Source organism: Pseudopodoces humilis, chromosome 5 (genome assembly GCF_049639895.1).
Source record: "Pseudopodoces humilis isolate 2021_Gansu_Grassland_sample_001 chromosome 5, ASM4963989v1, whole genome shotgun sequence".
NCBI classification, from domain to species: domain Eukaryota; kingdom Metazoa; phylum Chordata; class Aves; order Passeriformes; family Paridae; genus Pseudopodoces; species Pseudopodoces humilis.
In genome coordinates, this window is record NC_142204.1 from 60795062 (window position 1) to 60814018 (window position 18957).

At 38.8% G+C, this 18957-nt stretch overlaps 1 protein-coding gene across 1 annotated transcript in view; it reads left to right on the top strand.

Moving 5' to 3' along the window:
• RELN (reelin) overlaps positions 1–18957 on the top strand; it is a 271094-nt gene that overhangs the window by 149786 nt on the left and 102351 nt on the right. Inside the window, exons 11-14 of the mRNA XM_014255169.2 lie at positions 8539–8684; positions 12639–12790; positions 14926–15038; positions 16625–16833. Of these exons, the coding sequence (XP_014110644.2) occupies positions 8539–8684; positions 12639–12790; positions 14926–15038; positions 16625–16833 (620 nt within the window). The remainder of the gene's footprint in view (positions 1–8538; positions 8685–12638; positions 12791–14925; positions 15039–16624; positions 16834–18957) is intronic.

Sequence of the window (18957 nt, forward strand, 5' to 3'; positions counted from 1 at the left end):
TTCCAATCCCAGTATCCTGATTCAGTAAGCCCTTTAAATAACAGGTCATCACCATTCAGCTCATTTTCATTTCCCAGATATGCATGCCAGTGTAGCAGAAGAGAAAGTTGGATAAGAAAACAGTGGGAGAACTAAACACTCACACTCAGAAAAATATGCTGAAAATATGTATAAAACACTGTGACCTTTTACCACACCCTGAGCAGAGCAGGGCTGTGCACATCCTAGATCTGCAAGTCCTTCCTGAACCTGCATTGTTGAGTGCTGCTGAGCAGAGAAGACATGCACATAGGCCTGGGAATCTGGCAAAAAGAAAGGCTGATTAAGCTATTTGATCCTCCCTTGTTCCAGAGTAGACTTCCAAATGTCTGAATACTCTGTTAATTAATGGAAAGGCTTCTTCAAAAACAAACATCCTGATCCATATATACATCTTTTGGGTTTGTTTGTGCTAAAATTAACACAATTTTTTTTTTCCTTTTCTTTTGCTTTTAAATTCATGCCTTAAAAAGTGTTCAGGTATCCATTCTCTGAATCAGTTCAAATGTATGTGTTTGAAAGAGGAGAGGTGATAGTCTATGCGTGCCAGTTTGAAAATGGCAGACTGAAATTGCTATGACCTTATATTGGTCAAAATTAAAAATATATAGATTCTTCTGACAAGATTCCTTTATTTTTTGAGTAAGATATAGCAAGGCAGTATTTGTTTTGTGGGCCAAACCCAGCCTTCTAGCCAGCTGCTTTGCCTTGCAGGAGCCCTTATCCACCACATTTTCCTGGGAAGAGATGGACAGACTTCCTGCTGCACCTCATCTGAGAGATATTCCTGCTTCTCTGTGGGTGGAAGGAGGAATGTGAGAGGGGAGGAGAGTTGAAGAAAGTAGTGCAGGGTGCACAAAACCTGTCGACTAGCTCCCTTTAGATTGTGGCCATTCTGAGCTGTGCCCATGAAGAGGCATTTGTATGTCCATAGGGCTCAATCTAGCCCATGGATGGATTTGGGTTTTTTTTCTAATAATCACACTTGTAATTAGAATAATACTTAGATACAATGCCTAGGAGTTCATTAGAACTGACAGGTGGTTGGCTGTAGTGCTGTGAGTCATTTGGGCAGCTGAGAATTGATGTTGAGCAGCAATGCTGAACCTACACCTTTCTCCATGCCAGTTCCCCATGGCTTGGAAGTGTTGGGAGGATGGGAGGGAGCCAGGATTAGCTCTGAGCTGGCGTCAAAGCACAGGGGGTCTTTCCTGCCTCCTAGAAGGAAAGAATTTGATCTTCACAGGTCACTGTGAGATGCACATCAATAACAACATTAATTGACCCATTAGATGCCAAAGAGTAGAAACGACTTTGCTCGACTCTGTCACTGATTTTTCAGTGGTGTAAATGCACAGCATTGCTTTCAGAAGAGCAGATGATGCTCAGGGCAGAGTGCTCCAAACATCAGTAGTTTCTGAAAGCATGGAGGAATAGCTCAGATCATGCCAGTAAAATGACTCATTAAGGAAACTGGTCATCGCCAGAGTGATCAGTGTTGTACAAACATCATGAAACGTCCTAGAAAACTCAGAGTCATACAAATCATAGAAATCACTCATAAACAAGCAAAGTGTTTTGAGCATTAGCCTTTGAATAACAGTCTATAAATGGAAATGATGAGTGAAAACACACTTTATTAAATGTTTCTTGCTGCATCACAGGACAAGTTTCATCCCATTGTTTTGGAAAGTGCACTATAACCCTCTGTGCTCCTGGCCTGATTGTGCAGCCAAGGTTTTTGTTCTGTAGCATACACTAATTGATGTAAAAATGTAGCACATGGGAAATACTGAAGCTCTGATTTTCTCATGGGAAGGTATCCTAATCACACTGTGTTCTTTCCTTTGGTTAAAGAAGAGATTTCAGGCCAGGAGCATTAACAGCCAAATCCACAGAATTTAGAATTTGAAGTTGTCCCTAAATTCTGTCACCATACTTTTGCTGACTGAGACATTGCATACAAAATATGATTTTATCAGGACTTAATCTATCCTTGTACCTGCAATCATGTCAAAATTTTAAAATTTCTAAAACCTGAATGACTCATTTCCAGAAAGACACAATATCTAATTTATCACTCCATTGACAATGCTGCTTCAATTAATTTTCTTCATCTTTCTTCTTGTTCCTCTGTTTCTCATATCTCATCTGTTTGCATTGCCTAGATTTTAATTAAAAAAACCCTCCTCTCTAAGGAGCAATCTGAAGTGGCAAAAATAATCACTTAAAATATTACAGTCATTAAAAAATTGGCTGCGGTCAAAGCCACGCATTTTCAATTTGCCGACAAATGATATTTTCGTTTCTTTTTAAAGTGCATTTTGTATTTGAATAGCATACGCCAGCCAGCCTGGCTATCAGAGATTCTCCTCCAGCTGGGTGGGCTCTGTGACAACTCCTTAATGGGGGAAATTGATGGCCCTCTGCTTGCTTAGAGGTGAAGGCATACTGGGCAGATTTCTTTCCATCTGCCGTCAGCCCTTTGCAAGCTGGCACTGCCCAAATGCCCAACACATTCATTCCAACGCAAGAAATGTCGCCAAAAAATAAATTGTGAGGCTACAGCTGTCTGAAAGAATCATCAGGGCCATTAAGCCCAGGGGAGATAATATGAAGAGGAGCATCAGTGTTTGTCACTGATAAAAAGCTAATTAAATGATGGTAAAGATGACTGTGAATGCTTTAAAGGCATAGAGGTGAACAACATTTTCATGGGAGTGCAGGAATGAACCTCAGGAAGATGATATGCAAGACCTCAGCCAAAAATCTGTTACACTGAGGATTTTCACACTAGTGTTTCCTGTTGATGCTTTGCCGAATGGCACAGTTGTATCATTTAGTTGCCCTCTGTTCCACTCTCCAAGTAAAGAAATCCCATACTGTAAAGCCAAGAGGTATTTATTGATTCACAAGTTTGACTTGAACAACCGGGACAGAAGCTGGCTTGAATGAACTTCAGTGCTCCTGTTTACATCCTTAATATTTGTCTTTTGGGTTTCTAAAAATCTTCAGGGCTGTGTGCTTAGCTGCAGCTGTGACAGAGGCTGATCTGGTTGAGGTTTGTGCTGCCTCCCATTGCAGGGGGAACTGGAGATCTCCAGATCCTCCTCGCCAAGAGGTCACACTGAGGGTAGCTGATGTCTCCTTACATGGTGCTTGCATGCAAATCTTTGAAAATAAGGAGATTGTTTGGACATGTTACAAGATGTAGGATCCCAGATCTCGCCCTGAGCCCCTAAGCCATTTGGATGCTACAGAAAGTTAGGGGTCATTACTTAGTCATGATACCTTAAAGAGGTCCAGTTGTAAAGTGTCTGCTTCACCAAATCTGACTTTCCTGCTTTTGTTGACCAATGGTTTTGAGCAGTCATAATTTCAACAATTCTGCATCTCATATGATCAAGAGGCTTTCCTAAAAGAACCTAAAATCTAACAAGTGTAATGTAGGATAAAGAGCGCGGAAGGCTGTTGACAAAAGTTTGATTTTAAAACCATGCGTTGGTCTCTCTTCCATTAACTAATGTCTTCATAATGTGTTGTAGAAATCTCATATGAATTAGTAAGACTTACTGCATCTTATAGACAATTTGGCTAAGAACTGTACTGATAAACTGGAAATGTTCATAGTTAACAGGAATTTTATAGTGAAAATATATGTAGTTGCAAAAAGAGCAACAAAGAGCCCTCATCAAGAAATGTACCGTTGCTGCCTCTCCAGACAAACCAAAAAGATAGCTTTTGTATCAGGACACTGCCATCCATTTATAAAATGGGATAAGCTGGGGATGGGGACAAAAGGAGTAAAAGGAAATGCTGCAGGAGGGAAGAAGGCTCATGCTGGTCACCAGTGCACTCTTCAGTGCAATCATGGATAAGGCTTGCTGACGAGAGCACTGAGGAAGTGTCTGAAGGAAATCATGTGGGAATTTGACAAGAGCAGTAGGCAGAATGGGAAAGGGATGCAAATTTGGTTGTCTCACCAGCAAACATAGTGACAAGCATTGACAGTCAAGGAAAAGTGGCCCATGAGATGGGGCATATGGGAAATGGTGGAGGCAGGTGAGGATGAGCCATGCAGGGCCTTGAAAATGGGGAAGAAGCAGTGATACCATAACTATCCAGTAGACAAACTTCAGCAACACAGAAAATTCAGAGTGAAGATTAGATTGAAAGTAAATCCAAAAATGTTGAGATTCAGGAATACATCCAGCCAATTTTAATTTTTCCCTATTCTTGCAGAGAAATAACAATTACAGCTAGTGAATAAGGTAGTGCCAGATTAAATTAAACTATTTGTTGGTTGATTTTTTTTCTCTTGGGATCACCACAGTCCCTGAACAGAACTGGGCTTCTTTCCATTTGGCAGCAGGCAGGGGTTGTTTATTTATGAATACAACAGTTTACATATGACAGGCTGACAGTCCCATTCCAGTTGCAAACAATGGGAAACAGCTACTGTTGTGAAGTGGCTTCATTCAAGCGTTTATGTCTTATGTTCTGTAATGTAGGTGATCTGGGAGTAAACTTTATTAAATGATGTGTATCAGATTTGTCAAATAATTTATTCTTTAAATTAACTTTTCCTTACAAATTAGCTAATGTTTCAGTGTTGTAATTTGCACAAGGACACACTAAATGTTCCACATGCATTTAATCCCCTTTAAACAAAATTGAGCAGTGCTTTAGTTCTGGACCTACAGCTGATGCTTCCATGGTAACAAGGACAAATATCCTACAAGTTGCTTTCATGTAGCTCTTTTAGTTACAAATTTTGCATAGCAAATTAATTTCCTCTTATTTTATAAATTACGTAAACGTAAATTAAAATTAAAGAGAGAACAAATTTAATCTGGAATTCATAAAAGAGGACGCTGAAACTACGTAATCCATAGGATCTCAAGTTTAGGGAGGACTTAATCCAGATAGTTTTAAAACTCATTATGTGTCCATTCCACATTTTTTACCTCTTGAGAATAACAAAATAAACACTTGTGAAATTCAGTCCTTTATACTGGAAGTATGTAGACTTTCATTGCAAGTGTAAAGCCTTTAATTTGGGAAAGAGATAACACAATAAGTAAATTGTACTTAGGGTTTTTTTCTAAAGATTTTAATTCAAGTCTTGGGTTGAACCCAAGAGAAAATGAGTCTGATGGTTTCAATTCTGTTTTTAATCTGTTCAAGCCCTACTGCAAACCCACAAAATAATCCAACATATTCAGCAGCCTCCTGGATGCTGAGCAAGACTGACAAGGTAGCTGGGGGCAATGCTGGTGAGGGACCATCTCCTGCAGAACTTCTTTTGCTCCAGGAAAATTTAGCTGAGTGCCCTTTGAGGTTTTTCTTCCCTCAGCAGCTCATCAGGTAAAAAAAATGAGCAGTAAAAGCAGTGACAGATAGTGACTGCTTGGAAAGTTAAAAGAAAACAACCTGAGGGTGATGGTTATACAGACAAGGTAAATATGGCAGGTGGGAGAGAATAAGATCATGAGTGGAGGAGCCCTGGCTGCTTGCTTGGGCAGCTCAGCTTATGGAGCTTATCCACATCTGCTTCTCCCATGGGCAGGTGTCCCAGGTCCCAGGTGGTGGCACCGGGACAAAACCATACAAGAAAATGGTGGCACTCCCTCAGAACTTCTTTAAAAGCCATACCTGTGTTTTGAGCATGTTTCTCACTCTTTTAAAATGCCATTAAGGTCATGAGCTTCTGTTAGACATAGGTATTTGGAATAATGGGGGAGTTAAACCCCAGTCTGAACTTCTGTTCTGCATAGCTGTTTCACCAGCCAAAGCTGACATGAGCAGATTGTGATTTGAGCCATACGTTGTGTGGTTCGTTAACACATAAAATATGCATAAAATACATATTCATAGATACTGGGGAGCTGTGTATAAATGCATAAATATAGCTTTATAGAAATAATTAAATGAATTATGATTTTGAGCTTTTGTAAAGGGTTGATCATACCACTGTATAAATAATTATTTATACCCCCTTGCCAAACTGCCTATTTATTTATCCTGACAACCTAAATGAAAACTCCATTCAATAAATATTCTGCTAGACAGCAGAAGGATGTACAAATATTAAAAAGATAATGGGGTTGTATCTGGTTTGTGTTTATTTTAATAGATTGTTTTCATCAGGCAAAAGATTACTAATTACAAACCCACTATCAGATGCATACTTACACATAACTTAGCACCTGAGATATAAGTTGGACTTATAGAGGATTTTTCAATGCTTCTATGCAATTCTAATATCTAGCTCAGTAAGATTTATTTATCTACTTTTTCCCTGAGATGAAGGGTTATGTATAAATTTGAATAAAGTTTTAGTCTGGATATTTATTTTTAATGCATTTATTTGACTGCAGATAATAAGAGTTTTGTGGCAGATTGCTTGACAGATAAATTATACTTCATTTGTGTTCAGCAAATGAAGAAAATTCTGAAAATCAAGAAACACAACAAACAAATTATTCTTAAAATTCTGATGTTAGTGATACCATTGAGTGTGATGGTTAAAATCAGTAAACAAAAGCAATTTCTCAGTCCGTTATAAATAACTACATAGAACAACTCCTGTTGTTCAAAGAGAAGATATAAAACTGTCTCATTAATTTCTGCTAGTTATAATATATTTGATGTGTAAATTATTCTGTCTTTTCAGTGGCAAATATGGTGTACTGTGTGTATGCTGCATTAACAGACCAAGGAGAAAGGAGACTTGTGACAAAATCTATTTCATTTCTGTGATAAATTATCAACACTTCAGGATTTTTCTATTGCTTTGACCTTTCCTTGGAAAAAAACACTTCAACAGCAATTTGTTTATTTTAGCAGTTGAAACAGTCTTAGCGTTTTTACAGTGTGTTATATTTTTACTTGATATTTAGTCTGTGTTAATAAACACAGAACTTTTGTCATTCAAGCATAGACCAGGAAGTCTATATACAAAAATCAGGCTTCAAGTACTCACAGTTTTTTCTAACAATGTGTAGGCACTTCTAGAAACATAAAAATTACTTTCTTCTATATATATTAATTGCTGAGGTATTGGCAACCATACTTGAAAATCATCAATAAAAGAATTTCAATTATTTCACTTTATTGCATTGATAAATAAAGTGTTATAGAATTTGACAAAATGTGTTATTTTTTACTTAGCTCATAAAAACCAATAGACAAAGACATACTGAGCAGTTTTCATTTCTTGCCCCAGATTTCTCTTTGTTAAAAATCTAATTATTCCCTTATGTGACACTACCATGACCTTTTTAAGTGCAGGGGATGTGATTGTCATATTTTCCCTTGGCGCATTGTGAAGGAGTTCAGAGACAGGAGGGCACTGCACAGACGATACTGAAAAGGTCAATGCAATTTGGCATTATTGTATCTCTGTTTTAAATACTGGAATGTTGTAAGAATGCAGAATTATTCTAATTAATAATTGCTTAATTCAGCTTCCATTTTTAAAAGACCAAGATCACACACACACACACACACTCTCACATGAATAAAAGAAGTGCTTGAGAGAAATATTTTTATCAGTATTTTTGTAATATGAACAATTAAAAAAACTGCCAAGTGTTCAGTTTGCATTAAGACAAGGTAGAGCTTCTTTAGACACTTCTAGTTCCTGTTTCTGCCTCACACATTTGGCAGATTGTCATGTTATCAGACACACAAGAAGGCAAAAGTAGGATGGGAGAGAGAAGAAAATCTATACTGTAACCCCCTCATACACCTCACAGGCGTCTCCTTCCAGGCCAGTACTCCTGGGGAGTTGTGGTGGTCATGGCATGCTGGGGGAGACACATGGCATCATTTGATGTTCCTGTGGTGGTATGTGCAGAAATGCAGCAGGAAAAGCAGACACTCCAGGTTTGGGAGCAGCCTCAGGACCCCTGAGATTGCTCCATCACAAGAGCTCGTTGCCTCTAAAGCGATTTGTTATGCAGTCTGGACTAAATACAGCAAATACAGCTTTTCACTCATACACTTGAGGCTCAAAGTTTACTGTACGGCAATGCATAGCAATTTTACACACAAATACATCTTTTGACAAAAATTCAAACACAGAGATCTGACGTGTTTCACAGCACAAAACTCTTACGCCTACAAAATCCCCGTAGCAATATTTGATATACTACTTTGTAAAAATAAGTTATTTGCAGACACAGCTGTGTGTGGGCCAGACATAAAGGTGATACTTTAAAACAGAAATAAACACTCAGACATGAGGTACACGACTTTTCATTGCAAACAGTTTTACCATGGTCTGTAGTGGGTTTGTAGGGAAGCAGGTACAAGATTAGGACACAATAATTGTTGGGGTGGGATAAGAAAGATACAAGATGACCATCTGGTTTTTATTTAGTTTCAGGCATCAGTGAGTCCTTAGATAAAGTACAGCTCACACTGAGCCCTGACAATGTGTGAACACTGTACAAACCCAACATAACCTCATCTTCCATGTGCTCCTGCCCACAGCACAGCTGCCAGTCTGATGGGAACTCCATCTACTTCCACGGGACAGAGGGCAGTGAATTCAATTTTGCCACCACCCGGGATGTGGACCTCTCCATGGAGGATGCTCAGGAGCAGTGGGCAGAAGAGTTTGAGAGCCAGCCCAAAGGGTGAGTGTCCCCAGCCCGAGCAGGGCCCTGCACAGGTGAGCAGCATCACTCCAGGGATGAGCTCCAGGAAACAGGATAAACAGAGAATCATGTTTTATCTTTGCTGTGTAGTCAGGGAAGATTGGGACTAGGATAAATTGCAATACTGTAAATAGCATGATTGCAGATTTTTGGAAGAAACAAGACCAGGAATTCCAGGAGGAACAGTTTGTCTCTGGACCATCCTGTCACCACTGTTTTTAAAAAGTAGTTAATGACTTATGTAGGCATTCTAAAGAAACATATGATGGTGATCTGTTTTTATAATTCACACCAGAGTGTTGTTAACAAGCTCATAGCCATATAAAATTGAATTCCTTGAGAAATTCATCTCCTCTGGATCACTGCCTCACTTTACTGAGAGAAAGCTCCTGCTTATGCAGATGCCTGTAGGTGCTGGAGGAGGAAAAGGAGAAGGTGGAGGCAGGAAAGCTGAAGCAGCAGTCCATTCTCATCTAGCAGCACCAAGAGCATAGCCATACCTGCTGGGCAAGAGCTCGGGGTCTGGCTGATAATTTACCATTTATATTTTGAATATATACTTTGTGATTCAAAGGGCCCCTGTAAAGCCATATCCAGCAGGGACTGCTGCAGGGATGCAGAAAATAATCAAAACTGTCCAGGACAACAATATTACTACTCTTACTAGAATATGAGTGAGCTTTAAAAAAATGTGTCCTGAAGAAGCTTCATTTTATATACCTCATTGTATAAATTCTGGCAAAAAGAAAATAACCTCAGCAGGGTCTTAATTCTTTTCTATTTAAAAAGTATAAAAATCATTAGTCCCTCTAACCCCAGGGCAATGAGAAACATACACTGCTAATTTATGGGTCTCCACTGAATGTTGACTTTAACCTACAAAGTACTTCAGATCATTAGCAACTGATTCAAATGCTGCCTATGCTGTGCTGAAAGTAAAGAGCACCTTTTAAGAAACACATGCTATTATGTCCTGTGGACATGTGGTATATTTAGGATTTACAGAAAAAATATTCACTCTGAACTCTGTCCCAGTTCAAATAATCAGCCAATGGCAGCAGGTGCTGCTTCAGACAAAGGGAAGAAAATGACCTCACATGTGTTGGGTTCTATCTGACCACGTGGGACACCTTTGAGATGTGGTCTCTGTCTTTTTCCCATCCTGAAAAAAAACAGGATGGGAGTGCTATCTGTGGACATCTTCCCTGTCTGTAGATCTTGGCTCTACACATCTGGGTGTTTAGTTAAGTTGGGCAACTTGCAGCCTGGGTTAGCAAATGTACAGTTTCTTCTGAATTAGGAAAATGTCATGTTCCCTATGACGTGGTGCCAAGGTCCAACTGCAGGTGGCAAGGGTGGGTCAGCCCTCCTTCAGTTCTCTCATTCTGTGTCCCAGCAACCAGGTCCTGACCTGCCCCCACTCTGCCAGCCCAAGGCCTCAAACCTCTTCCTATTTTTGCCTTTGGAAATTTTACTCTATGTTAGAAACTTCCTTCTTTCTATTGTTCTATAAGAATGGAGATTTAAATTGCATGCTGCTGTAAATAAACACCAAACTTGGGTGATGTTATGGACTACATCCTAATCATGTAAAATTGTCACCACTACTGTTCCTTTTTTTAGCTTTCTCTGGAATTTGTGTTGGGAGCTGCATATAAATGCAAATACATATGAGTTTCCTTAATGACTTCTTAGAGAAATATTTTTGAATGTTATTTAAACTATATTTGAAATACAGTTTTACTGTAATCATACAGTCACAGAACCCTGTATCCCTGAGAGAGAGCTTGCAGGAAGTTCTCAGGCACTGCTTTGTCACATCAGCTGGAGCTTGCCAGCTCTCAAGGGAAAGGCAAAAGCACTCCTAATAAGGGAGAGCAAAAGGAAGCTCAGGTATAGCGGTCACCACCACTTCCCTCTGCACCAAATGCTCTTGGAGATGAGCGCAGATGAAACCATCACTGTTTTTAATAAGAGTTGGTTGGTATTTTTTGTGTGTACCACCTAAAGAGAGAGGCTGTGTGGATAGGGCTGTTGTACCACACATATTTCCAATGTCATTCTGCTTCTTTTCACTTGGGTGAGTTACAGCCTGATCCTAAAAGTGGACAGATCCCCACACCAGGCTGCATAGCAGGCACACTGTTCCTTTGGACCTCCGTGTTCAGTTGGTCTAGTTTAGGTCAATAAATCACCTGTTTTATAAAGAGGAATTCCAAGAGTTTTGTGAAAGATAAATTAATTCAAATATAAATACTAAATTATGCCGTGACCTAGGATCCTTCTCCATTTTCTTTACTAGCAATGTGTTGATGTACTTCTATTAAAGTGCCTTTATTAAAAGAAGACCTAGAATTCTCTGGTTTTCATTCCTGATGCTGTCTAAAAGGAGAGGATCTCTGGAAACATCCATGATCTGCATCATTCATGACCCTGAGCTCTTTTGTGGGTCACTACAGAGAGTGTTTTAATTGAGCTAAATAGAGCATACAAAAGATCAATGGAGCATTGTGAGATTTTTTTTGTGTAAGTTAAAGTAGGTACAACTGTTTAATTCTGTACTTGCCTTCAGCCCAGGAGACCTATTTTCAAAATTGTGTTTTGATTATATTGCACATTAGCTTTAAAAAATCTGCACGATAGAATTAAGATTAGATTAAACAGTGCTTCCATTAAAATATTTATATTTATATCATAAAGCTTTTCAGTGATATTAAGCTTGCTAATTCCTGTGTAAATGACTGACAGGTTTAAAGCAGGATTTCCAAACAGGCATGTCACCAGTCTGTCATAGCTTAGGTCCATGGGGAAACTGGCAGCTTTTAAGATCCTAGAAATGCATTTTGAAGTCATTGGAATGGTTAAACTAATAAATAGACTGTTTAGTTCTTGAAATGACAGTTTTTGAAATTGTGATATGGCACATACCTGCTAGAGATTGTCTCTTGTGGAAGGAGACAGGAAAAGACTTTGCTTCCCACAAAGGTTTCTGAACTTCCATGTTTTCTCATTCCTCCTGAATCATGATGAATAGTTAAATGTTTGGATTATCAGGATTTAATGATTCTAAATAATTTCATTGTTTTATCAGCTTTATAATTCTTAAATACTTACTTATGAATTCAGACTTGGACATGAATAATAATAACATATCAGACCAGAATAATGCACAAGTTTTCAACACTTTCTAATATTTCAAAACATTTTGATTGAGTTTTGAAGTAACCATCACTTTCATGATAAAAATGGATTTTCAATCTAAAATATTTAATTGGAAAATTCTGCAACAGCTCTTTTAATTATCACTGAATAAAAATAAGATAAAACGTTGTACAGAAAAACTGAGAAAGATCGTATCATCACATATTAGAAACACAGCAGTCTTTTTTTATACTCTGTTCATGTGTTAGTTAAAAACTGTTACCCTAAATTCTCAAAAAGATGAAAAGAGAGCATTTTATGCTATTACCTACATATTTAATATTTGTATAAAAGATATGGTGGGCATGTGCCTTTTCAAGTCTCATTGATCTATAAATCTTTTATTATGCAAAACTAATCAGAATACATTTATATTTTAAATATTTTAACACCAGAAAAAAATAACGGAGGTGGTAGAACAATACAACACTACATATTTGGTAACAGCATTCATTAAAAGCCTCATTTTTTTATTAATTCATATATTTCTGCCTAATTCTTTTAAATATTTATATTAACTTTGCCTTAGTTGAGTCTACTGAGTTTAAAAGCTAATATTGAATATGTAAGTAATGGCATAGGGATCACATTTGAAACACTGCAGTTTTTTGTCCTCCATAAGAGTAGAAAAAGATAATTTTATAAGTACCAAAGAATCCCTATGGCATGTTCTGTATGAGTTTCTCAGTAGTGTGCTGCTGCACCTTTTCCACCTATTGCTGGCCTCTGCAGGTGGGACATCTTTGGAGCCGTCATTGGTACTGAATGTGGAACCCTGGAATCTGGCTCAGCTGTGGTATTTCTCAGAGATGGAGAAAGAAAAATATGTACTCCATACATGGACACCACAGGTTATGGGAACTTGAGATTTTATTTCAGTATGGGTGAGTATAAATTACTAATGTAATACAAGATGTGAAGCATGTGAGATTTACATTATGCAGTGCTCCAGAGTTCAACAAGTCTCATGTGGAGAAGCATCTTCTTGTCTTGTATACACCAATTTCACTCAGTGTCCCTTAGTCCATACTTAGAAGACACAGTCATACCTTTGTCATTTTTAGAGTTTTTACAGGTAGCTCTCATATCCTCCTGTAGTCATATCTGTGTAGACCCTGTTGTTAATCCATCAGAGTCCAGAGAGCTGCACATGAGGATGAGATGGGAGTAGCATAGAGGTGAGGCAGCCTTCCCTGATGAGCCCATGGAATGGTTTCATCTCAAAAGCTCTTACTCCACTCATAAAATCCTTCCTCTGCTGATATGTTGGCCCAGGGTGAGGTTCACACAGAGTATGCTGTAGTCATGGAGGAGGTGTGTTCTACATGTGGAACATCCCTCATGAACACACTGGTGTGGTGTTAGCATCATCTGTGGACCCTCTTTACTGGGGCAAAGTGCAACATCAGTCATTTACCAGTGCTAGGAAGGCAGCCAAGAACCAACTTGTCCTGTCACTTCCCCTCCCCACTGTTGTTGTCAGTGCAACTGCACTGGTTTGATGTTGCAACAGACCAAAATCCCCATGAACATGGTAGTTAATGCTCCAGTATTTTTCCAGGACTTTTATTTTGCACATAAAGGAAGTTCTGTGAGGTTATTCTCTCAACACCATGTTCAGAGAAAGTGAGGAATTTTGCTTAAAAGAGAATAATAGAATAATAAAGGAGGAAGCAGAGAATAAACCTGTGACCTCAACAAGCAACCTTCTGTATCAACAAGAAAAAACACACTTTATGTAATGAGGGGAAGACCTCATGTTGTTGTCCTAAATTGTTGCACATCTCCTCTGTGTTACATGAATTATGAATAAAGCACAGGAAAAAGAGGATGCTTTTTCCCATTTCTTCCAAGCATTACAACACCTGCAAGAGAAACAGGAAAGAAATTTTGTCAACCTTCTGAACTTAGGGGAGAGGTTGTCAGCAGATGCAGACACAGAGGATAGCAGGATATTTTTTGAAAAATGTATTCTGTGCATATTTTTTAATTAAATAAATAATTGTTTAAGCATTCAGGCAAGAGAAATATTTGAAAGTACAAATGGATGTCCCTTATTACAGTATAAAACAAATTAAAGATGTGTATCTTATCTAGCTCTCTGGACTGCTTTTCCTAGGCCATTACAAGAACTGGCTGACTGTAGAAAAAAAAAAAAAAAGGCAGAGAAAGTGTTCCGATATGTGCAATCTTTCTACTCTGCAGTCTTTTCAAAGAGCCTTCCTCATTCTGTTTTTATTTCTATTTTGGGATTTTTTTTTAATACCTGACATAACCATACTGTACAGGGAAATAATTAATTAATAATTCCTGTTTCAAATACAGAAACTTTGTTTTAAAGACTTCTTTTCCAGAATACCAAAGTTCTGTGATGATGTTCATCCTGTAACTATAATGCTCAATATTTGCCAATGCATCCGCTCTTTCACAGAAGCTTAGTGAGTATTTTGGCTTATACTGATAGGAAGATTTTTCAAATGTTGCCCTGTTCCAGCTGGGCAAGCATTTCACACTTTTTTTGTGTGGTACAATAAATTCTAGCCAGCCAGCCATCCCTTCCAGGATATGGTGTAGACAGTAGAAGGAGCAGCACAACAAATAAGGTACACAGCAGTCAGTGACTGCATGAAGTGTGAGTAGTAAATAGCAGTTTACCAATGTTCAGATGTTGCTGAAAACTCAAAAGCAAAGCATTTCTATGTAAATAGGATTTAAAGCGCACAGATAGAAGTATTGCTTGAGGCACAGCATTTTCTGTTTAAATTGTTTTGATAAGCTGATTAAAAGAGGTACTTGAGGTTTTGGTAATCGTCAACCCCCTTGATCTCTGCCATGGTGTATCTGATCAAACAGTTCCTATCCACTGTGTCCTTAGGGATGGTGTTCTTTTGTTTCAGATCCCAAGTTAAATAGCATCTGACTTTAATTACTTTCATAATTAAGGCTGCATATATGATTCTACTTTCCAATAACAAGGGCTTCAATTAATTTTTTTCTCACTCAAATATGTGTTGTACAGGGGGAACTTGTGATTCTGGAGAATCCCATGAAAACGATGTCATACTGTATGCCAAGATTGAAGGCAGGAGGGAGCACATACCTCTTGATACCCTGACCTATGCTGCTTATAAGGTAAATTGTCATAAACAAAGAAGGTGGATGGTAAGGACAGATCATCAGATCATCATCTCTTTCCAAGCCATCACAGGAGTATTGTGTGTCGAATTCCACAGGGACACACAGAAGTGGCCTTCCCAAACACATAAATCATGTGCAGACCTATGAGTGATCAGGCACTTTTGCAGCACAGCTCTGCAGTTACTGGTGGTCACTCCAGCCCCAGGCAGGACTGTGCAGTGTTGGCTGGGGCTGGGGAAACAGGCAGGCAGGCAAACAATGGGCAAATATTGTCAGTAATTAGCTGAAAACTTCAGTGGTAACATCTTCTCACTAAAGATTACTCTTGTTTCAACTCAAGCTCATCCTAGTGTGCCACAGTGTGATGCTAAGGAGCAGGGACCTGAGAGGGTCATCTATGGTGGGATCAGGGCTGGGAGAGAGTCTGCAGTGATGGGGGCACGGTGGGAGACAGCTGCAGGCAGCATCTCCTCTGCCCAAAGTGCAGCTGCCTTCCAGCCACATCCACCACCCTCAGGCAGGACAATAAAGACCTTGAACTTGCCTTCAGGATCCTTCCTGTCTAGAGCAAGGGAGCACTTAGACCATGTCTACCCTGAATAATCTAGCCCTGAGGTCTCCTTATTCTGCTGCTGTAAAACAGGCAAAATTGGTATTTCATACAGGTGCACATAGATGTGCTAGATATTGAAATGCAGTGTGCTTGCATAGTCTGAGGGAAGTTTGGTGGTAAAGATACTGATTATTTAAAGCCCAGGTCTGTGTGCATTTTGTCTGTAACTTTAGCACTTTGAAACCCAATGTTTACAGCAGGGTTTGGCCTGAGTTTGGTTGAGTCACTTGCATTGTTTTATTGTGCATGGCTTCCCTCCTTGCTGCTTCTGTGTGAAAGACAGAATAGAACTTTTCTAAAACTAAGGAAACTGTAATTGTAAAATAATAAAATATTAATTAGGGAACTTGGGGAGAGATAGGATCTGAAATTACATGGAATTCATTGTGGAGGTTTTTTAAAACAAGCAGTTTTAAAGCTGACATCCTCTTTTGACATAATGAAGTTCTAATTACATTGCTTTAGGACAAAGGCTAAGCTTTGTGAGGCAGTGCTTTCATTTATTTCAGCAACATAACATCCTCTCCACTTACGCCTGTGAACTCCTGCTGTTACTCCATTCTCACGTCTCCAGAGAAGACCTGCCACTACCCTGCCTTAGCTTCTGTGAGCTGTAAGGCTCCAGGACAAACATCACCTTTCCTTCCCAGCTGCAGCTGACAACATAAACTTGCCCTTCTCAGAAAACAGAAGGTGCAGTCTTTTCTTCTGTGCCTTTACAGCCTAACAACGTGATCCCTCTGCGGTGATAAGCATCACTGGTACCCAGGGTGCTCATACCTATCCACACAATAGTAAATTATTTTGTTTGGGATCATGTGTGGAAAAAGGTGGCTAAAAAGTTAACAAAATTCATCAAAGAGAGAATAGCACATTTGGTTCAGCACAATTAGAGTGAATTTTTAATTTTAAATGGTATGTTGTGACCTTTTTAAATTATTTAAGCCTTATTTAATTTCTTTTGAAGGTGCCATCTTTGGTTTCTGTTGTCATTAGTCCGGACCTTCAAACTCCTGCAACCAAATTTTGCCTGAAGCAAAAGAGTCACCAAGGCCACAATAGGAATGTCTGGGCTGTGGATTACTTCCACGTCCTTCCGGTGCTCCCTTCCTCAGTGACTCACATGATCCAGTTTTCCATCAATTTGGGCTGTGGAACTTATCAACCTGGTAACAGGTAAAACTGGCAAGATATTCTTTTGGTTATCAGCTTTCTAGTATATTTTGGTTTATAAAATCTATATGAAGATTTGTAAATCTTTTTTTCAGAAGAAGGTATCCCATTAATAATGACAAATACAAGCTGCTCAAAAGCTAATGTTTCTCCTGATCTTTACAGGCCCAGATTTATGTATGTCTCATGCAATAAATAGTAATTTAATAGCTTTCCAGGTCAAAACTTGCTTTTTTTAGCCCATTATTCTGAAATATGCTCATGATTTCAGAGTGACTTTTGCTTCAGTTTCTAATGGATATGAGATTTACTTCTTAATACTGTGTAAGGAGGAAAAGGCAGCAGCAGAAACCTGCCCTGCTGACCTCTCTGAGATTACTGATGCCACAAGCATGTCTAATTCTTGTAAGACTGGTGATAAATTACCCTCATCTTAATAACCATCAGTGTGAGGAGCTCACTGTCTGTAAGCTGATCACAGAGCTCTTTTACTGGCTTTACTTCCTCAGGACATTCATTGTGAATTTTTCCATGGGGAAAGGGAGAGAAGGGAGTCACTTTAGGTTTCATGTTTTGTAGAATCATAGAAATTGGAAGGGAAGGTTGGTTGGAAGGGACCTGCACAGGTTATCTGGTGAAACCTGCTGCTGCGGGAGGGCTTGTTACTGGGCAGGTCAGACATGGCTCTGTCTATCCACAACTTGAAAAATCATCATGGCTGGACACTGTGCTACCTCTCTGAGTGACCTGCTCAAGTGAAAAAGCGTTTCCTAATGAACAGTACAAAACTATGAAACCATGTCTTTATGATTATTCTCCTTTGTAGTGTGCCTGACACTATTGAGGAGAGTTTGACTCCAGTTTCCTTCTGAGTGCCCTCTGCATCATCACAGGATTCTATAACTCACCCCTCCTCACCAGGCTGACCAAGCTCCTTAGCTCCTCAGCCCATCCTGGCTTGGTGCTTGAAACCATGGACATCTTGCCCATCCTTTACTCCACTATCAAAATTCTTAATATTCTTCTTCAAACAGAGAATCCAAAACCAAACTGGCCACTGTCCCTCTTCCATTATATACATATGAGAATATTTATCTTGGTATTTTATGAGGGTTAAGTAACTTTATATTCTGTAGAGTTGAAAGTTTAAAGTAAGAGACTATGAGTGCTTTTATCTGTGTCCCATGGCATCTACTTCCAGCTGGAAAGAGCTGCATTAACACTGACAGTTCTTGTATCTGTGCAGGGTAGCAGAATTCAAGGGGAAGCAAAAATCATGGCACTGCACTTATATTGGATAGGAAGAGAAGGCAGCAATATTTTCCTACATGAAAAGTGAAAACTTTTCCTGTAAACACTCTGGCCAGTAAACATGTTATATAAAGTCTCTGTCTCAACCTGTTTTCTGATGGAGATTAGTATATATTTTGAAAGATTAATATTCATCCTTCTATTTCTGAAGGAGAAGTGAGCTTCTTCATAACCAAAGAAGCATTAGGTCACCATTTTTCCTATTTGTATTTCCCAAATACCGCAGCATTTCACATCTCCCAGTCTGCAGCATTATTCATAATGCTTTCATTACGACACATGTGAGAGACTCATACTGGATATATGCAGTAAATATAACCCTCTAAGGTATCTCTACAGCTAAACCTGAAATAAATTAGTTGAAACCTCCATAAACTGTTTTAATGGACACAATATCACAGAGACAGTACGTTTCAATAAAGTAATATTGTCAGCAAATTATCATAAAAATAAAAATTCATAATCCAATAATTTAATATTGAGGAGATTAATTATGACTCTTATAATATTCCACTGGCATTGCTTAAAAAAAACCAGAATGTTACAAGTTAATTATACGGAGGAAATTACAATAATTCAGTAAAATACTAAATCTGTGGAAAATCAAGCACTTTCTATATTGCTTTTTCAAGGTCTTTAGAGTGTAAGGCATCTAAGGATTTCCTTATACTCATAGGTTGTAAACAATTTGGGTTTTGTTTTATGCCAGGAAAGAGACAGCCTGTGCATGAACAGCTACTGGTTTTTTACCACCTTCTGCAGAGGTAATAGTTAGCAGCTGGCAGTTATGGGTGTCCTGTGCTCACACGATGCTGT